The sequence below is a fragment of the Hyla sarda genome, chromosome 7 (genome assembly GCF_029499605.1).
Source record: "Hyla sarda isolate aHylSar1 chromosome 7, aHylSar1.hap1, whole genome shotgun sequence".
NCBI lineage: Eukaryota > Metazoa > Chordata > Amphibia > Anura > Hylidae > Hyla > Hyla sarda.
The window spans coordinates 4,815,679-4,836,296 of NC_079195.1; the positions used below are offsets into that span (position 1 = coordinate 4,815,679).

The window sequence follows — 20,618 nt, forward strand, 5'->3', positions numbered from 1 at the left end:
AGCCTCACCGGACAGAACACGGTCATGTCTGGGCCTCATCGGACAGAACACGGTCATGTCTTGGCCTCACAGGACAGAACACGGTCATGTCTGGGCCTCACCGGACAGAACATGGTAATGTATAGGCCTAACCAGACAGAACATGATCATGTATGGGACTCATCGGAAGGAGCACAGTCATGTCTGGGCCTAGTTGGACCAAACACAGTCATGTCTGGGCCCTAACGGACAGATGGCGGAACGGAATGCATAGAATACCAATCAAATACACGAACCAACAAGTAGACTGTTAGTAAACCTGATGGATCGTGTAGGCAAAACCCGACAATCTTAGTAAATCCTGAGCAATATCTCCTGTATGTGACCCAGTTATTGGTATGATCCCCGCACTGACTGTGACAGAGAAACGACTTCCCTCCTCTGAGGTTGCTGCCCCCCTGAAGGGATGTGGGGGGTAACAGCGTCACAGCCGAAAGGTCAAAATAGTAAAACTTACTATTGTTTATCTATCTATCTATCTATCTATCTATCTATATATTTATTTATAACTTATTTGTATTTTACTTTTAATAACACTTTTATATGTTTACCTTGCAGAAGAGGTCATTTAGGCCATGAAGGGCCTTATCAGTATCTTCCTAAAATAAAAGAAGACAAAATCAAGTGAAAACAAATGAGAATCCCAAAGGATATCCGGCGGATAATACTTCAGATGGAAATTTATTTTTCTGTCTCATTTACATGTCTACACATGTTTTATTTTTTATACTCTATTGTACCACAATAAATTTGTACAATATAGAAGTATTTTTTATAAGGTATAGTTTAGTAGTAATATGTATGTGACATAGTAATGGTATAGTAATATTTATACAGTATAGCAGTAATAATTATGTGGTATAGTATAGCAGTAATATTTATGTGGTAAAGAGAGGATAAGCCTCTCCTGATCATCACCATGGACACAGACAGCATATACCTCTCCTGATAGAGCTTCACCGTGGACATAGACAGCATATACCTCTCCTGATAGATCATCACTATAGACATAGACAGCATATACCTCTCCTGATAGAGCATCAACATAGACCTAGACAGCATATACCTCTCCTGATAGAGTGTCATCATAGACTTAGACAGTATATACCTCTCCTGACGGAGTGTCACCATAGACATCACATGCCACTCCAGCTAGAGCATCATCATAGACATAGACAGCATATACCTCTCCTGATAGAGCATCACTATAGACATAGACAGCATATACCTCTCCTGATAGAGCATCACTATAGACATAGACAGCATATACCTCTTCTCATAGAGCATCACCATAGACATAGACAGCATATACCTCTCCTGATAGAGCATCATCATAGACATAGACAGCATATACCTCTTCTCATAGAGCATCACTATAGACATAGACAGCATATACCACTCCTGATAGAGCATCATCATAGACATAGACAGCATATATCTCTCTGGATAGAATGTCACCATAGACAAAGAGGGCATATGCCTCTCTTGATAGAGCCTCACTATAGACATAGTCAGCATATACCTCTCCTGATAGAGCGTCACCATAGACACCTTATACTTCTCCTGATAGAGCATCACCATAGACAAAGACAGCATATACCTCTCCTGATAGAGTGTCACCATAGACATAGACAGCATCTACCTCTCCTAATAGAGTGTCACCATAGACAAAGACAGCATATACCTCTCTTGAAACCGTGTCACCATAGACATAGGAACATAGAATGTGTCGACAGATAAGAACAATTTGGCCCATCTAGCCTGCCCAATAATCTGAATCCTATCAATAGTCCCTGGCCCTATCTTATATGAAGGATAGCCTTATGCCTACCCATGCATGCTTAAACTCCTTTGCGGTATTTGCAGCTACCACTTCTGCGGGAAGGTTATTCCATGTATCCACTACTCTCTCAGTAAAGAAATACTTCCTGATATTACTTTTAAACCTTTGCCCCTCTAATTTAAAACAATGTCCCTATGTGATAGTTTTTCTTTTTTTAAATATGCTCTCCTCCTTTATCGTGTTGATTCCCTTTATGTATTTAAAAGTTTCTATCATATCCCCGCAATCTCGTCTTTCTTCCAAGCTATACAAAGCCAGACAAAGACAGCATATGCTTCATCTGATAGAGCGTCATTATAGACATAGACAGCATATACCTCTCCTGATAGAACATCACCATAGACATATACAGCATATACCTCTCCTGATAGAGCATCACCATAGACATAGACAGCATATACCTCTCCTGATAGAGCATCAACATAGACAGCATATACCTCTCCTGATAGAGCGTCACCATAGACAGCATATACCTCTCCTGATAGAGCATCACCATAGACATAGACAGCATATACCTATCCTGATAGAGCATCAACATAGACAGCATATACCTCTCCTGATAGAGCGTCACCATAGACAGCATATACCTCTCCTTATATAGCATCATCATAGACAGCATTTACCTCTAATGATAGAGTGTCACCATAGAAAGCATATACCTCTCCTGATAGAGCATCATCATAGACATAGACCGCATAGAGCATAAATATAGACATATACCTCTCCTGATAGAGAAACTTCATAGACATAGGCAGCATATACCTCTCCTGATAGAGTGTCACCATAGACAGAATATACCTCTCCCTATAGAGCATCATCATAGACATAGACAGCATATACCTCTCCTGATAGAGCAACACTATAGACATAGACAGCATATACGTCTCCTGATAGAGCATCATTATAGACATAGACAGCATATACCTCTCCTGATAGAGCGTCACCATAGACAGCATGTACCTCTCCCTATGGAGCATCATTATAGACATAGACAGCATATACTTCTCCTGATAGAGTGTCACCATAGACATTATATACCTCTCCTGTTAGAGCGACACCAGATCCCATTTTTGTAAAAAGCTGGGAAACTCACTACATAGATCTCAGGATACTTTATATTACATGAACCTGATATACAGAGTAATATACAGAGACCTTCTGGAATCTCCATTTTATATTATCTATTTATACAGTGAATGAAACTTTTGAAGCATGTACTGTATGTATCTAATATATAGATATATAATGCTTATACCATAAGGATCTTTTCTAAACATTCTGATGCCAAGGCGTCTCCAGCCTGTGAAAGAAAAGAATCCGTAATTCAGCATCTACAGATCTCTTATTATTATAACAAATGGGCACATATTATCACAGAATATTCTTATTATAACACATGACACATTATCACAGAATATTCTTATTATAACACATGACACATATTATCACAGAATATTCTTATTATAACACATGATACATTATCAGAGAATATTATTATTATAACACATGACACATATTATCACAGAATATTCTTATTATAACACATGGACACGTATTATCAGAGAATATTCTTATTATAACACATGACACATATTATCACAGAATATTCTTATTATAACACATGACACATATTATCACAGAATATTCTTATTATAACACATGACACATATTATCACAGAATATTATTATTATAACACATGACACATATTATCACAGAATATTCTTATTATAACACATGACACATATTATCACAGAATATTCTTATTATAACACATGACACATTATCACAGAATATTCTTATTATAACACATGACACATATTATCACAGAATATTCTTATTATAACACATGACACATATTATCACAGAATATTATTATTATAACACATGGACACATATTATCACAGAATATTCTTATTATAACACATGACACATATTATCACAGAATATTATTATTATAACACATGACACATATTATCACAGAATATTCTTATTATAACACATGGACACGTATTATCACAGAATATTCTTATTATAACACATGACACATATTATCAGAGAATATTCTTATTATAACACATGACACATATTATCAGAGAATATTCTTATTATAACACATGACATATATTATCACAGAATATTCTTATTATAACACATGACACATATTATCACAGAATATTCTTATTATAACACATGACACATATTATCACAGAATATTCTTATTATAACACATGGACACATATTATCACAGAATATTCTTATTATAACACATGACACATTATCACAGAATATTCTTATTATAACACATGACACATATTATCACAGAATATTCTTATTATAACACATGACACATATTATCACAGAATATTCTTATTATAACACATGACACATATTATCACAGAATATTCTTATTATAACACATGACACATATTATCAGAGAATATTCTTATTATAACACATGACACATTATCACAGAATATTCTTATTATAACACATGACACATATCACAGAATATTCTTATTATAACACATGACACATATTATCACAGAATATTCTTATTATAACACATGACACATATTATCACAGAATATTCTTATTATAACACATGACACATATTATCACAGAATATTCTTATTATAACACATGACACATATTATCACAGAATATTCTTATTATAACACATGACACATATTATCACAGAATATTCTTATTATAACACATGACACATTATCACAGAATATTCTTATTATAACACATGACACATATTATCACAGAATATTCTTATTATAACACATGATACATTATCAGAGAATATTATTATTATAACACATGACACATATTATCACAGAATATTCTTATTATAACACATGGACACGTATTATCAGAGAATATTCTTATTATAACACATGACACATATTATCACAGAATATTCTTATTATAACACATGACACATATTATCAGAGAATATTATTATTATAACACATGACACATATTATCACAGAATATTCTTATTATAACACATGACACATATCACAGAATATTCTTATTATAACACATGACACATATTATCACAGAATATTATTATTATAACACATGACACATATTATCACAGAATATTCTTATTATAACACATGACACATATTATCACAGAATATTCTTATTATAACACATGACACATATTATCACAGAATATTATTATTATAACACATGACACATATTATCACAGAATATTCTTATTATAACACATGACACATATTATCACAGAATATTCTTATTATAACACATGGACACATTATCACAGAATATTCTTATTATAACACATGACACATATTATCACAGAATATTCTTATTATAACACATGGACACATATTATCACAGAATATTCTTATTATAACACATGACACATATTATCACAGAATATTCTTATTATAACACATGACACATATTATCACAGAATATTCTTATTATAACACATGACACATATTATCACAGAATATTATTATTATAACACATGGACACATATTATCACAGAATATTCTTATTATAACACATGACACATATTATCACAGAATATTATTATTATAACACATGACACATATTATCACAGAATATTCTTATTATAACACATGGACACGTATTATCACAGAATATTCTTATTATAACACATGACACATATTATCAGAGAATATTCTTATTATAACACATGACACATATTATCAGAGAATATTCTTATTATAACACATGACATATATTATCACAGAATATTCTTATTATAACACATGACACATATTATCACAGAATATTCTTATTATAACACATGACACATATTATCACAGAATATTCTTATTATAACACATGACACATATTATCACAGAATATTCTTATTATAACACATGACACATATTATCACAGAATATTCTTATTATAACACATGACACATATTATCACAGAATATTCTTATTATAACACATGACACATATTATCAGAGAATATTCTTATTATAACACATGACACATTATCACAGAATATTCTTATTATAACACATGACACATATCACAGAATATTCTTATTATAACACATGACACATATTATCACAGAATATTCTTATTATAACACATGACACATATTATCACAGAATATTCTTATTATAACACATGACACATATTATCACAGAATATTCTTATTATAACACATGACACATATTATCACAGAATATTCTTATTATAACACATGACACATATTATCACAGAATATTCTTATTATAACACATGACACATATTATCACAGAATATTCTTATTATAACACATGACACATATTATCACAGAATATTCTTATTATAACACATGACACATATTATCACAGAATATTCTTATTATAACACATGACATATATTATCACAGAATATTCTTATTATAACACATGGACACATATTATCACAGAATATTCTTATTATAACACATGGACACGTATTATCAGAGAATATTCTTATTATAACACATGACACATATCACAGAATATTCTTATTATAACACATGACACATATTATCACAGAATATTCTTATTATAACACATGACACATATCACAGAATATTCTTATTATAACACATGACACATATCACAGAATATTCTTATTATAACACATGACACATATCACAGAATATTCTTATTACAAGTGGGAGTGTCTGTGCCTCACTTTCTCTCTTCAGATATGGCACTGTGCCTGGTTTCCTGCATCTGGTAACATAGTAAAGAATTTCCCCACGGCAGGATACTGTAAAGTGACAGGTACACCACCACCCTGTATATCACCACCCAACTGTGCCCCTGTACATCACCACCACCCGACTGTGCCCCTGTATATCACCACCCAACTGTGCCCCTGTACACCACCACCTGACTGTGCCCTGTACATCACCACCACCCGACTGTGCCCCTGTACATCACCACCACCCGACTGTGCACCTGTACATCACCACTCGACTGTGCCCCTGTACATCACCACCCGACTGTGCCCTGTACATCACCACCACCCGACTGTGCCCCTGTACATCACCACCACCACCCGACAGTGCCCCTGTACATCACCACCACCCGACTGTGCCCCTGTACATCACCCACCCCACCCGAGAGTGCCCCTGTACATCACCACCACTCGACTGTGCCCCTGTACACCACCACCACCTGACTGTGCCCCTGTATATCACCACCCAACTGTGCCCCTGTACACTACCACCCGACTGTGCCCTGTACATCACCACCACCTGACTGTACCCCTGTACACCACCACCACCTGACTGTGCCCCTGTATATCACCACCCAACTGTGCCCCTGTACACCACCACCTGACTATGCCCTGTACATCACCACCAGACTGTGCCCTGTACATCTCCACCCAGCTATGCACCTGTACATCACCCCCCCCCCCCGACTGTGCCCCTTTACATCACCATCGGACTGTGCCCCTTCTCGGCTATCCTGACATTATCTCAATGTAATGTTCCTACTTATCTTACACTGAAATGGCACCAAAAAGTCATATGTTCCTCAATCCTTCTCCCATGATAGTGATGTGGCAAGGCTCGCGCCAAGCAAACCTGGCAAAATTTTAATGTTTGCCAAACATCATTCATGCCAAGTTCTGCGAGAAACTGGGTTCTACGGTTTCGGCTCCCGCATCTCTATTGTTGTGCTATATTTTACTGACCAAAAGTACAATGGGTATTATAGATGATTTCTAGCGTCTTTCCTAAGGTAATAAAGTATTCACCTATTCTTTTTACATAGTCAACAAACACCAAACATAATACATAATTGTGTCCTTACGAGATCGCATATTAACTTCGTCAAAGCTTCAGTCAGTCCTAGTACGTCCTGGAATAACAGAAAACAAAAAATTATATATAGGTTTTTTGCATAAAGAACATATGTGACAGCTGTCAGTACAATAAAGATGGCCTAAAAGAACTACAATTGGCCTTGCTTGAAATCCCGAAGGGGCAGGGTCTAATCCCTCAGGGGCAAGGTCATCTCTTCTTTGTACTCGTCAGTCATTTAATGAAGGGATATTTCCATCTTATCTGCTGGGATCCTTATCTTTGTGTAAACATAATCACTGATGATTGAGACTAGTCTCTGCTGCTTGTGTGCAAGTTGTACTGTGTCAGTGAGTAATGGAAATGGCTAGTAACTTGGACACAGCCAGTGTGTCTGAAGTGTTAATCATAAAGCAAGAGCCCTCCCTACTGAAACAGCATGAGTAAGGATGCTCGGTTTTTGCATTAACTGAAAAAGGCAGATGAGAGAATTCCTTTAAATCCTCAATGACACAGAGCCTAAATGTATATACCCTTGCCTTCATGCCCCCTCCCATAGACTTGCATTGAGGGGGCAGGGCATGATGTTACGAGGGCGCGGAGCCATGATGTCCTGATACCCCGCCCCCTGTATCGCCCGTTATCAGCCACGGAGCAATCTTTGCTCAGTGCAGCTCATGAACGGGGGTGCTGCAGGAGAGATAGCGGGGGTCCCCAGCGGCGCGAACCCCGTGATCAGATAACTTATCCCCTATACCTTAGATAGGGGATAAGATGTCTAGGGGCGGATTACCCCTTTAAGGACGCAGGGCGTACCTGTATGCCCTTGTGTTGCTCCCCTTCTATGATGCGTGTTTAGGAGTTGACCTGTGGCTAGTGCAGGACATCACTGATGGCGGTGATATCAACATTAACCACTTAGATGCCACAATCAAAGTAGATTGTGGTGTCTAAAATGTAAAAGCAAAAAACTCTAGTCAGCCATGGCATGCTGGAGCAGCAGAGCACCGATAACACGGATCAATGCTTCTCTATGGCATAGCATTGTTGCGTGTATGCAATCCAAATATTGCATATAATAGTTCCCTAAGGGGCCTTTAACCCCTTCCCTAATAAAATTTTGACAAAATTGAAAACATTTTTATTTTTTTAGTCTCTTCCGTTTCCACCCAGTGCACTTTTAGGTAAAAAGGACACCTTATATTTATTCTGTAGGTCCATATGGTTACAAGGATACACAATTCATGTAGGTTTTATTTTATTTTACAATTCAAAAAAAAAAGTCATAACTACATGCACCAAAATTAGTATGTTTAAAATTGTCATCTTCTGATCCCTATAACTTTTTTTTTTTCTGTATAAGGGGCGGTATGAGGGCTCATTTTTTGTGCCATGGTCTGCAGTTTTTATCGGTACCATATTTGTTTTGATGGGACTTTTATAGATAGGACATTTACACATGCGATGATCCACATATGTTTATTTTTATTATATTTACATATTTTTTATTTGGAATTTGGAAAAAGGTTGTGTTAAAACTTTTAGTATGGAAGGGGTTAATTCAAATTTTTTCTACACCATTTTTTTTTGTCCCCACAGGGGTTTATTACAAGCAATCTTCTGATTGCATACACTGTTCAATGCTATGCCATAGCATAGCATTGATCAGTGTCGTCTGCACTCAATTGCTCCAGCCTGCTGAGTCCGGCTGGAGCATCGCAGAAGAGATCTGACAGTGAGGAGGCAGGTAAGGGCTCTCCCGCCGTCCTCTAAGCAGATCAGGATACCGCGGTTTCACCATGGTGATGCCAATCAGTCCGACTGAGCTGCCTGGAATGCTTTTTTTTTTATTTTTTTTTATTTTAGACGCGGTGATTAAAGTTGAAAAGGGTTAATGCCGGGCATCACTGCGATCGATGATGTCCGGCATTAGACAGGGTCCCGCCCATTGATAGCCACTGAGACCACCCCGCTATGATGCAGGGTCAGCTTGTGACCCTGCATCATTGCGGTGGAGCCAGGACAGGGCATACAGGTACGCCCTGCATCCTTAAGGTGTTAAAGAAAACAAATACGTAAAGAAAATATATATAAACATATGTCGAATCACCATGTGAGCAAATGTCTGAACTATAAAAATATAAAATTAATTAAACCACACGGTCAATGGTGTACACGTAAAAAAAATTCCAAAGTCCAGGATTGCTTATTTTTGGTCACTTTGTATACCCTAAAAAAATGTATAAAACGTGATCAAAAAGTCCCATCAAAACAAAAATTATAGTGATAAAAACTAATGATGACTGCACAAAGAATGAGCCCTCTTACATTCCCCTATACGAAAAAATTTAAAAATTTAAAAATTATAGGGGTCGTAAGAGGACATTTTTAAACATTCTTAAAGATAAGGTGTCATTTTAACCAAAAAGTGAACTGCGTAGAATCGGAGGCTCCCAAAAGTTACAATAAGGTGTTTTTTTTTTTTTCCATTTTCCCCAAAAATGGGGGGGAGGGGGGGTTGTCATAGATTATGTGGTGAAATTATTGATGTCAATACAAATTAAAATTAGTGGCAATTAGAGCAGCACAGATGACACCACTGGAGATTCTTCTTAGGGCTTGTTCACATTAAAGGGGTACTCCTGTGGAAAACTTTTTTTTAAGTCAACTGGTGCCAGAACGTTAAACAGATTTGTACATTACTTCTATGAAAAAATCTCAATCCTTCCAGTACTTTTTAGGGGCTATATATACAACAGAAGAAATGCTTTTCTTTTTGGATTTCTCTGATGTCACGACCACAGTGCTCTCTTCTGACCTCTGCTGTCCATTTTAGGAACTGTCCAGAGCAGGAGAAAATCCCCATAGCAAACATATACTGCTCTGGACAGTTCCTAAAATGGACAGCAGAGGTCAGCAGAGAGCACTGTGCTCGTGACATCAGAGAAATCCAAAAAGAAAAGCATTTCCTCTGTAGTAAACAGCCCATTAAATGAATTGGAAGGATTAAGATTTTTTAATAGAAGTAATTTACAAATCTGTTTAACTTTCTGGTAACAGTTGATTTACAAAAAAAAGTTTTACACAGGAGTACCCCTTTAACGTCTGAACCCATATTCTCCTACCCGTTATTAAAGGGGTACTCCACTGCTCAGCGCTTGGAACAAACTGTTCCGAATGCTGGAGCTGGCATCGGGAGCTTGTGACGGCATAGCCCTGCCCCTTATGATGTCACATCCCGCCCCCTCAATGCAAGTCTATGGGAGGGGGCGTGACAGCTGTCACGCCCCCTCCCATACACTTGCATTGAGGGGATGGGGTGTAACGTCATGAGGGGCGGAGCTTCGACATCATGAGCTCCTGGCGCCGGCTCCAGCATTCGGAACAGTTTGTTCCAAACGCTAAGCAGAGGAGTACCCCTTTAAATCCGTTCTTGACATGTTCACTGATGTCAATGGGATTTTTATTTTTTACAGTCCTTTGCAAGTCATTTGCACCTGTTTTGGCTCCTAATCCATTATTTTTTATGATAAAAAAAAAGACGTTGCATGCAGTATTTTTTCCCATCAAAAATAACGGAATAGAAACGGAAATTATAAATTTAACACTGAAGTCTATGGGTAACAAAAATTAATGAGCCTTTAATGTCTCCGTTTGCAATTGTTTTTTTATCAGTTATTACTTCTGAGCATGCTCAGAAGAGTTGTGAGGAACCATTAGCAATGGAAGCTTATACAATGGGTAGCTATAAATCAGGACTGCGGATCCAGGTAAGTGATACCTCCATGTAATCGGATTCCCCCGTACTATAACCTTGTGTATTTGGTGAATCGGCTGTCAGATTCACTTTAAAGGGGTACTCCATCCCTATACATCAAATCCTCTATCCAAAGCATATGGGATGAGCTGTCTGATCACGGGGGTCCCACCTCTGGATCTCAGTGCAGAAGCCTACATTCGTTTAGAACGCTTGGAGTGGGCAGTGGGGGTCGTGAAGTCACTGTCAAACCCCTCATGATGTCACACCACGCCCTCTCAATGCAAGTCTATGGGAGGGGGTGTGGCAACTGACACGCCCTCCCATAGACTTGCATTGGGGGGGCATGACGTGATGTCACTAGGGTCATGGTAGTGAAGTCATAACCCCCACCGCCTGCTCCAAGCATCCGGAACATAATGTTCTGAACTCTGGGGCAGCGGTGTACCCCTTTAAATATCTCAAAAAGTACAATTGTACTGATGTTCAATATCGTATTGTTTGCTATTCTATCTTTGTTATCTCTTCCAAAGTCTTCCAAATAAAAACTTGTGTGGAAACCTAAATAAAGTAATAAAAACCACTCAGAAAACTTACCGCAATCTTATTTACGATGGTCAGTATTTCTGTTCCGAATCTTCCGGTATCTTTGTATATCTCCTCCTGTAGTGGATAGAAAATTCTAAATATTTTACACAGAACAAAATAAAATAAACAAATAAACAAGATTTTTGATGATTATTTTCACATTCTGACCCATAAAAACCTTCACGACTGAGGAAAAGATAAAATACAGAATTTCAGAATAATCTTTTACAATAAAGGAATAGAAGCACAGAAAATGCGGGGATTCTGTCTCCCAAACACTACTGTGTAAATGAGTCAAGATGCCAAATGGATACACAGGATTCTTTTGTTTCATTTGTACATAAAGTGTACAACTGGACAACACATTTCAGCATGTTCTCACGCCTTCCTCAGGTCCACAACAATAGTTTTGCCGCAAAATTATTGTCCTTGACCTGAGGAAGGCGTAAGAACACACCGAAACGCGTAGTCCAGTTGTACCCTTTACGTACGAATTAAACAAAAGAATCCTATGTATCCATTTGGCATCTTGACTCATTAACACAGTAGTGTTTGGGAGACAGAATCCCCGCATTTTCTGTGCTTCTATTCCTTTATTTTGGAAGATATGTGCACATTAATAGCAATATGGCCGCCTGCTTTATCTATTCATATGAACAGTTATATTTTACTTACAAATGTTGTGCCACTTTGACTAATCCAATCATCAGCACCACAACCGGAACAAGCCTAAGAAAGGATTAGAAGAAGAAACCTCTTTTATTATAGGGCGTTATTCATATTAATCAGTATTGTCATTAGGGGAGGACCCCGCACCTGACACTACACAGAAGAATGTTACATTTCTTACCATGGCCCTTATCAAGTCTCTGGCAGCTTTCGCATGATTTTCCTTATTGGCATCAAACTGTGGAATAAGAATAGAAAGAGTAATAAAATACAATGTATGTGAGATCAGGTGATCAGCGGTGATCAGGCTGCTGCGAGTAGGGGGCGGGGTTATTACTGTCAGTCTAGAGAATTGTCCATCTTTGTGATGTTCTCTGTGTCAGAGCTGAGGTCTGGAGGACGGCGCAGTATGAGCGTCCGTGTCTGTCTACATACGGGACTATACATTGTTCTGTGAGCTGCATATGGAAACCTGATCCCTGCTCAGACTGAGATACCGGCTTCTACCTGAGGGGGCAGCGCAGGATCAGGACAAGTGTTCAGCCTCTGGATAGAAACAATAAATGCTACATTCACTGACAGCAAGCAGAGGTCTTCAGAATAGTGCAATCATATATAAATATTATACATTTACAATAATTTGTATATAAACCAGAGGACCCCGTTATGTGTCCTTCTCAGTTCTATCATGTCTCCTCTGTTACATAATATCGGTGATAATAATCGGGGTTATGTTATATATTCTCTCATTCTGGATGTAGAGACATGAAAAGTTATAATTCATTCTTGACGTATCAGGACTCAGAATTGTAGAGATGAGAATTTGAGGTTTATTTCCCCAGTTATATAAGAGTTACATATAGAGTGAACATTAGTATTTCCAGCATTCTCTATAGGAGAAATGTATAGATGACTGACAGCAGGAATACAGGACCTTCACCCCCCGCACTTTCTTCTCTCATTCATCTACTGATCAGGAGAAGAGGAGGTCCCTGTGCTAAGGACAATATAGGAACAGGAGGATTATGGGGCTTTTATTAGACCTTGTTCACACCAGATCACAGAGGTATAACAGCCATGTTGGGTCAGTCTACAGATATGGGAAATCTTTGGGGTTCTGGTATTTCTGACAACATGAATAGCGCTGCAGACTGTATTATTACTGGGGTCAGAAATACCAGAGAGGATGAGGAAACCCCTCAGGGCTCTGACTCCAAAGAGAAAACCCCTCGGGGCTCTGATTCCAATGAGGAAAATCCTCAGGGCTCAGATTCCAATGAGGAAACCCCTCAGGACTCTGATTCTAATGAGGAAACCCCTCAGGGCTCTGATTCTATTGAGGAAACCCCTCAGGGCTTTGATTCCAATGAGGAAACCCCTCAGGGCTCTGATTCTATTGAGGAAACCCCTCGAGACTCTGATTCCAATGAGGAAACCCCTCGGGTCTGATTCCAATGAGGAAACCCCTCGGGGCTCTGATTCTAATGAGGAAACCCCTCGGGGCTCTGATTCTAATGAGGAAACCCCCTGGGGCTCTGATTCTAATGAGGAAACCCCCTGGGGCTCTGATTACCAATGTGGAAACCCCCCATGACTCTGAGAACAATGGAGGACACTTATTATTGGCTTTACACCGCTTTAATGTTCTAAATGATGGACATTTATCAACGGGTTTAGTCAGGTTTTCTATACTATAATTGTCGCAAAATTGTCGCAACTGCGACTACGTGTGTTTTCGTGCGATAATTTGCATGAAGAACAAGAAAAGCAAGAAAATTCAAACTTGCTTACATAGTAAATTTTTCAAAATGGATTTGCTTTAGTCGGGTATTTATCAACTGCGACAATCGCAACTGCGCAAAACAGTCCCAACATGGTTACAAATTTACTAAATTTACTCCAGCTCAGACATGGAGCAGAAAAAGCTACTACCAAAGTAAAAAAGGAAAAATTGCTTACATGAAAGAAAATTATCAACAGGCTGAAACCAGTTCACAAATAAGTCACATATAAGCAAAAAATAAGTAAGGAAAAAAAATATATATAAAAAGACTACATAAGCAAACATTGATAAATGTCCTTCAATGTCCTTACAAATTTTGTGTTATTGCATTATTTGCCCAATTTTTTTGTACAACCTTCAGTAAAACATCTTTCAAAGTTGTCTACTTTTTGGTGCACCGTACACCCCATTAGCAGTTGAATCGTATTTATTATTTGCACAAATTTTATTTAGAAGTGTTTTTTTTTTTTTTTTTGCACAAACCTAAACCCTCTAATAGGACATGAAGAAATGTGTCAGATTCCGGAGCACAAAGCTTAAACCAATCTCTGCAGCCCAATGGTTTCTACAATTGAGCTGAATTTATCAAGTCCCGTGCATCTTTTTGGTAAATTTTGAGAAACAGTATAAAAACTAGACCAAGCAAAAAGGGGTAAAATCTATACCTCCTCACACCAACATTGAGAAATATCCCCCAATGGGAACAGAACTTTCTACCATTTGTTTCTAAATTACAAACTATAGGATTACATTTCCTTATTGTCATTATAGACACAATATGAGATACTTACCGTTCCCTTGTATTCGCAAATAAATGTTTTAAATGATTTTGAGAAATTAGAAAATCCCTAGTAAAAAAAAAAAAAATCATATGATGAGACAATGTAGAGATAATAATGTCCATAAATATATAACAGATCTGATGGACATATTCATGTGTAACATATAACATTATACAGGAACTTTACATTGTGGCCCCCGAGATAATGTAATAATCCTCAGCATTACTATAGTGATCAGTACGGATCTGCTATGTCACAGATCTTCATTCTGCTTCACTACAAACACATTCCTATTTATTACTGGAGAGAAATGTCCGACAGAAATCACTGATACATTGTATATCAAGGATCTTACCTTTAAAGCTTGGAGCGTGCACTCTTTTTTATCTTTAGGAATTGGTGGTTCTGGACAATTAAGATCTTCTACATAGAAAAGAACAAAAGCGACGAGTCAGCTGTATATTCATATATGTAAAATCTATATGTCTCCCCAGAATATTACAATGTATATGTCTCCCCAGTATATTACAATGTATATTTCTCCCCGGTATATTACAATGTATATTTCTCCCCGGTATATTACAATGTATATGTCTCCCCAGTATATTACAATGTATATGTCTCCCCGGTATATTACAATGTATATGTCTCCCCGGTATATTACAATGTATATGTCTCCCCGGTATATTACAATGTATATGTCTCCCCGGTATATTACAATGTATATGTCTCCCCAGTATATTACAATGTATATGTCTCCCAGTATATTACAATGTATATGTCTCCCCAGTATATTACAATGTATATGTCTCCCCAGTATATTACAATGTATATGTCTCCCCGGTATATTACAATGTATATGTCTCCCCAGTATATTACAATGTATATGTCTCCCAGTATATTACAATGTATATGTCTCCCCAGTATATTACAATGTATATGTCTCCCCAGTATATTACAATGTATATTTCTCCCCGGTATATTACAATGTATATTTCTTCCCGGTATATTACAATGTATATGTCTCCCCAGTATATTACAATGTATATGTCTCCCCGGTATATTACAATGTATATGTCTCCCCGGTATATTACAATGTATATGTCTCCCCGGTATATTACAATGTATATGTCTCCCCGGTATATTACAATGTATATGTCTCCCCAGTATATTACAATGTATATGTCTCCCCAGTATATTACAATGTATATGTCTCCCCAGTATATTACAATGTATATGTCTCCCCGGTATATTACAATGTATATGTCTCCCCAGTATATTACAATGTATATGTCTCCCCAGTATATTACAATGTATATGTTTCCCCAGTATATTACAATGTATATGTCTCCCCAGTATATTACAATGTATATGTCTCCCCAGTATATTACAATGTATATGTCTCCCCAGTATATTACAATGTATATGTCTCCCCGGTATATTACACTGTATATGTCTCCCCGGTATATTACACTGTATATGTCTCCCCGGTATATTACACTGTATATGTCTCCCCGGTATATTACAATGTATATGTCTCCCCGGTATATTACAATGTATATGTCTCCCCGGTATATTACAATGTATATGTCTCCCCAGTATATTACAATGTATATGTCTCCCCAGTATATTACAATGTATATGTCTCCCCAGTATATTACAATGTATATGTCTCCCCAGTATATTACAATGTATATGTCTCCCCAGTATATTACAATGTATATGTCTCCCCGGTATATTACAATGTATATGTCTCCCCAGTATATTACAATGTATATGTCTCCCCAGTATATTACAATGTATATGTCTCCCCAGTATATTACAATGTATCATATTGTATATACATACCCTGAGCGAGGCTGAGACCGGCCAGTACCAAGAATATGATGATCTTCATTGTGCAGATTGTTGAGCCCAATGATTGATTGATACCGGTCGGTGTTCTCCTTTATAGCCCTATAATGGACGTCATCACTAAACACACAGAATGGTTCTGCGCACATTGGGAAGTGTCCAAGTTAACGGCAACTTTCATGTTGTAATTAAGAAAACATTGAACATTTGCCAACATTTTATATCCTGAATTCTATGTAAATATTAAGAAATCTTCATGTTTTTATCCTTTAGCATTTCTGTCTTATTTTGCTCTACAGGACATTTACGTACGCAACGGGGGGCTTGGGATTCAAGTTTTTATTAGGGAAGGGGTTAAATCACATGTATTACCTTTTCCCTCACAAAGACTATTGTGAGTGAAGAGAGTAAAGTAGCAAATATAATATCACTTATTTTATCACAAATTCTGTACCTAAATCTATTTTTAAGAAGATTTTCAAAATCAGGGACCAATACATTTCTAAGGTGGATATGATAGACCTTGATGCTGGATGCCCCCTCATATCCCCCCCATTCTAAGAATGTAACCCTTCAAATAATTCACAACAGGTTTAACACCTTGGGGACCAAGGGCGTACCTGCATGTATTGGTCCCGCTCCCCTGCTATGACACGGGGTCACGGGCTGATCCTGAATGCCAGAACCTGTGTACAATGCTGAACATGACTGATCGCGGTGATGCCGGCATTAACCCCTTAGACGTGGCGACCAAGGTTGATTGCCATGTGTAAAGTGAAAGTAAACTTTTTTAGCAGCTCAGTTGGGCTGTTCGGGACCGCCGCGGTCCTTACCTTCCTCCTTCTCTGTCCGATCAGTGATCTGATGCTTCATGCCTATGATGTAGGCTGGAGCAGCCGAGTGCCGATAACACTGATCAGTGCTATGCTATGGCACAGAACAGTGTATGCAATCAAAAAAATGGTGTAAAAAAAGAAAAAGGTTAATAAATGTGATTTAACCCCTTCCCTAATAAAAACTTGAATCTCCCCCCCCCCTTTTTTTCCCATTTAAAGAAAAAAATATTTAAACAAAAATACACATAAAAATATGTGGTAAAAAAAAAAGCATAAAAAGCAAAAAATGAGCCCTCATACCGGCCCGTATGCAGAAAAATATAGTTATTGGGGTCAGAAGATGACAATTTTAAACGTATACATTTTCCTGCTTTTAGTTATGATTTATTTCAGAACTGTGCATAGAAAAGAAAAGACAGGCGTCCTGCACTCACCGCTAAATTCTGGTCACTCGGCTCCCATCTCGGGCTGCTCCTCCGGTAAGGTTTTCAAGTAGCGTTGGGCGCTCAGAGGCGACTGCCGGCGGTTTCACACATAGGTACGCTCTTCTTCCGGCCTATGATTTTTTTCAGAAATAATACAAAATCAAACCTATATAAGTAGGGGATCATTTTAACCGTATGGACCTACAGAATAAAGAGAAGGTGGAATTTTTACTGAAGAACTACTCTGCGTAGAAACGGAAGCCCCAAAAAGTTACATAATGGCGTTTTTTTCTTCAATTTTGTCGAACAATTAATTTCTTTTCCATTTTGCGGTAGATTTTTTTGTAAAATGACTAATGTCACTGCAAAGTAGAATTGATGGCACAAAAAATAAGCCATAATATGGAATTTTAGGTCCAAAATTGAAAGCATTATGATTTTTAGAAGGTGATGAGGAAAAAATTCAAATGAAAAAACGGAAAATCCCTGCGTCCTTAACCTCTTAAGGACCGGGGTTTTTTCCATTTTTGCATTTTCGTTTTTTTGCTCCTTGCCTTTAAAAAATCATAACTCTTTCAATTTTGCACCTAAAAATCCATATGAAGCTTATTTTTTGCGCCACCAATTCTACTTTCTATTGACATCAGTCATTTTGCCCAAAAATCTACGGTGAAAGGGGAAAAATTATCATTGTGCGACAAAATTGAAAAAAAAAAATGCAGTTTTGTAACTTTTGGGGGCTTCCGTTTCTACGTAGTAAATTTTTCGGTAAAAATGACACCTCTTTATTCTGTAGGTCCATACGATTAAAAGGTTTGATTTTGTCGCACTTCTGGAAAATCATAGCTACATGCAGGAAAATTAATGCGTTTAAAATTGTCATCTTATGACCCCTATAACCTTTTTATTTTTCCGTGTATGGGGCGGTATGAGGGCTCATTTTTTGCGCCGTGATCTGAAGTTTTTAATGGTACCATTTTTGCATTGATAGGACTTATTCATCGCTTTTTATTCATTTTTAAATTATATAAAAAGTGACCTAAAATGCACTATTTTGGACTTTGGAATTTTTTTGCACGTACACCATTGACCAAGCAGTTTAATTAACGATATATTTTTATAATTTAGACATTTCTGCACGCGGTGATGCCATATATGTTTATTTTTATTTTTATTTACACTGTGTTTTTTTTATGGGAAAAGGGGGGTGATTCAAACTTTTAATAGGGGAGGGGTTAATTGATATTCATTCACTTTTTTTTTCACTTTTTTTTTTGCAGTGTTATAGCTCCCATAGGGACCTATAACACTGCACACACTGATCTCTTATACTGATCATTGTTATCCCATAGGGACCTATAACACTGCACACACTGATCTCTTATACTGATCATTGTTATCCCATAGGGACCTATAACACTGCACACACTGATCTCTTATACTGATCATTGTTATCCCATAGGGACCTATAACACTGCACACACTGATCTTTATCATTGATCACTGGTTTCTCATAGGAAACCAGTGATCGATGATTCTGCTGCTTGACTGCTCAGGCCTGGATCTCAGGCACTGAGCAGTCATTCGGCGATCGGACAGCGAGGAGGCAGGTAGGGACCCTCCCGCTGTTCTGTAAGCTGTTCGGGATGCTGCGATTTCGCCACGGCTATCCCGAACAGCCCACTGAGTTAACCGGCAGCTTTTACTTTCACTTTTAGCCGTGCGGCTCAGCTCTGAGCGCGCGGCTAAAGGGTTAATAGCGCACGGCGCTGCGTGCTATTAGCGGAGGGTCCCGGCTTCACTATGACGCCGGGCCCGCCGTGATATAATGCGGGGTTACCGTGTAACCCCGCATTATATCACAGGAGCAAGACCAAGGACGTACCTGTACGTCCTTGGTCTTTAACCCCTTAAGGACCAAGCATTTTTCAGTATTTACACTTTCGTTTTTTCCTCCTCACCTTTTAAAAATCATAACCCTTTCAATTTTGCACCTAAAAATCCATGTGAGGGCTTATTTTTTGCGCCACCAATTCTACTTTGGAATGACATGAGTCATTTTACACAAACATTTATGGCGAAACGGAAAAAAAAATCATTGTGCGACAAAATTGAAGAAAAAACACCATTTTGTAAATTTTTTGTTGGCTTCTGTTTCTAGGCAGTACATTTTTCGGTAAAAATTACACTTTATCTTTATTTTGTAGGTCCATACGATTAAAATGATCCC

The 20,618-nt window shown here is 37.6% G+C and overlaps 1 protein-coding gene across 3 annotated transcripts in view; it reads right to left on the minus strand.

Annotated features, from left to right (window-relative positions):
- LOC130281747 (uncharacterized) overlaps positions 1 to 17,178 on the minus strand; it is a 156,348-nt gene extending 139,170 nt beyond the window's left edge. For all 3 annotated transcript variants that reach the window (XM_056529331.1, XM_056529330.1, XM_056529332.1), the window contains exons 1-9: positions 17,122 to 17,178; positions 15,629 to 15,696; positions 15,283 to 15,339; positions 12,890 to 12,946; positions 12,715 to 12,768; positions 12,049 to 12,114; positions 7,705 to 7,752; positions 3,138 to 3,182; positions 591 to 638 (exon numbers count right to left, since the gene is read on the minus strand). In XM_056529331.1, the coding sequence (XP_056385306.1) occupies positions 591 to 638; positions 3,138 to 3,182; positions 7,705 to 7,752; positions 12,049 to 12,114; positions 12,715 to 12,768; positions 12,890 to 12,946; positions 15,283 to 15,339; positions 15,629 to 15,696; positions 17,122 to 17,170 (492 nt within the window). In that variant the 5' untranslated portion in view covers positions 17,171 to 17,178. The remainder of the gene's footprint in view (positions 1 to 590; positions 639 to 3,137; positions 3,183 to 7,704; positions 7,753 to 12,048; positions 12,115 to 12,714; positions 12,769 to 12,889; positions 12,947 to 15,282; positions 15,340 to 15,628; positions 15,697 to 17,121) is intronic.
- Positions 17,179 to 20,618: the final 3,440 nt, after the last annotated feature.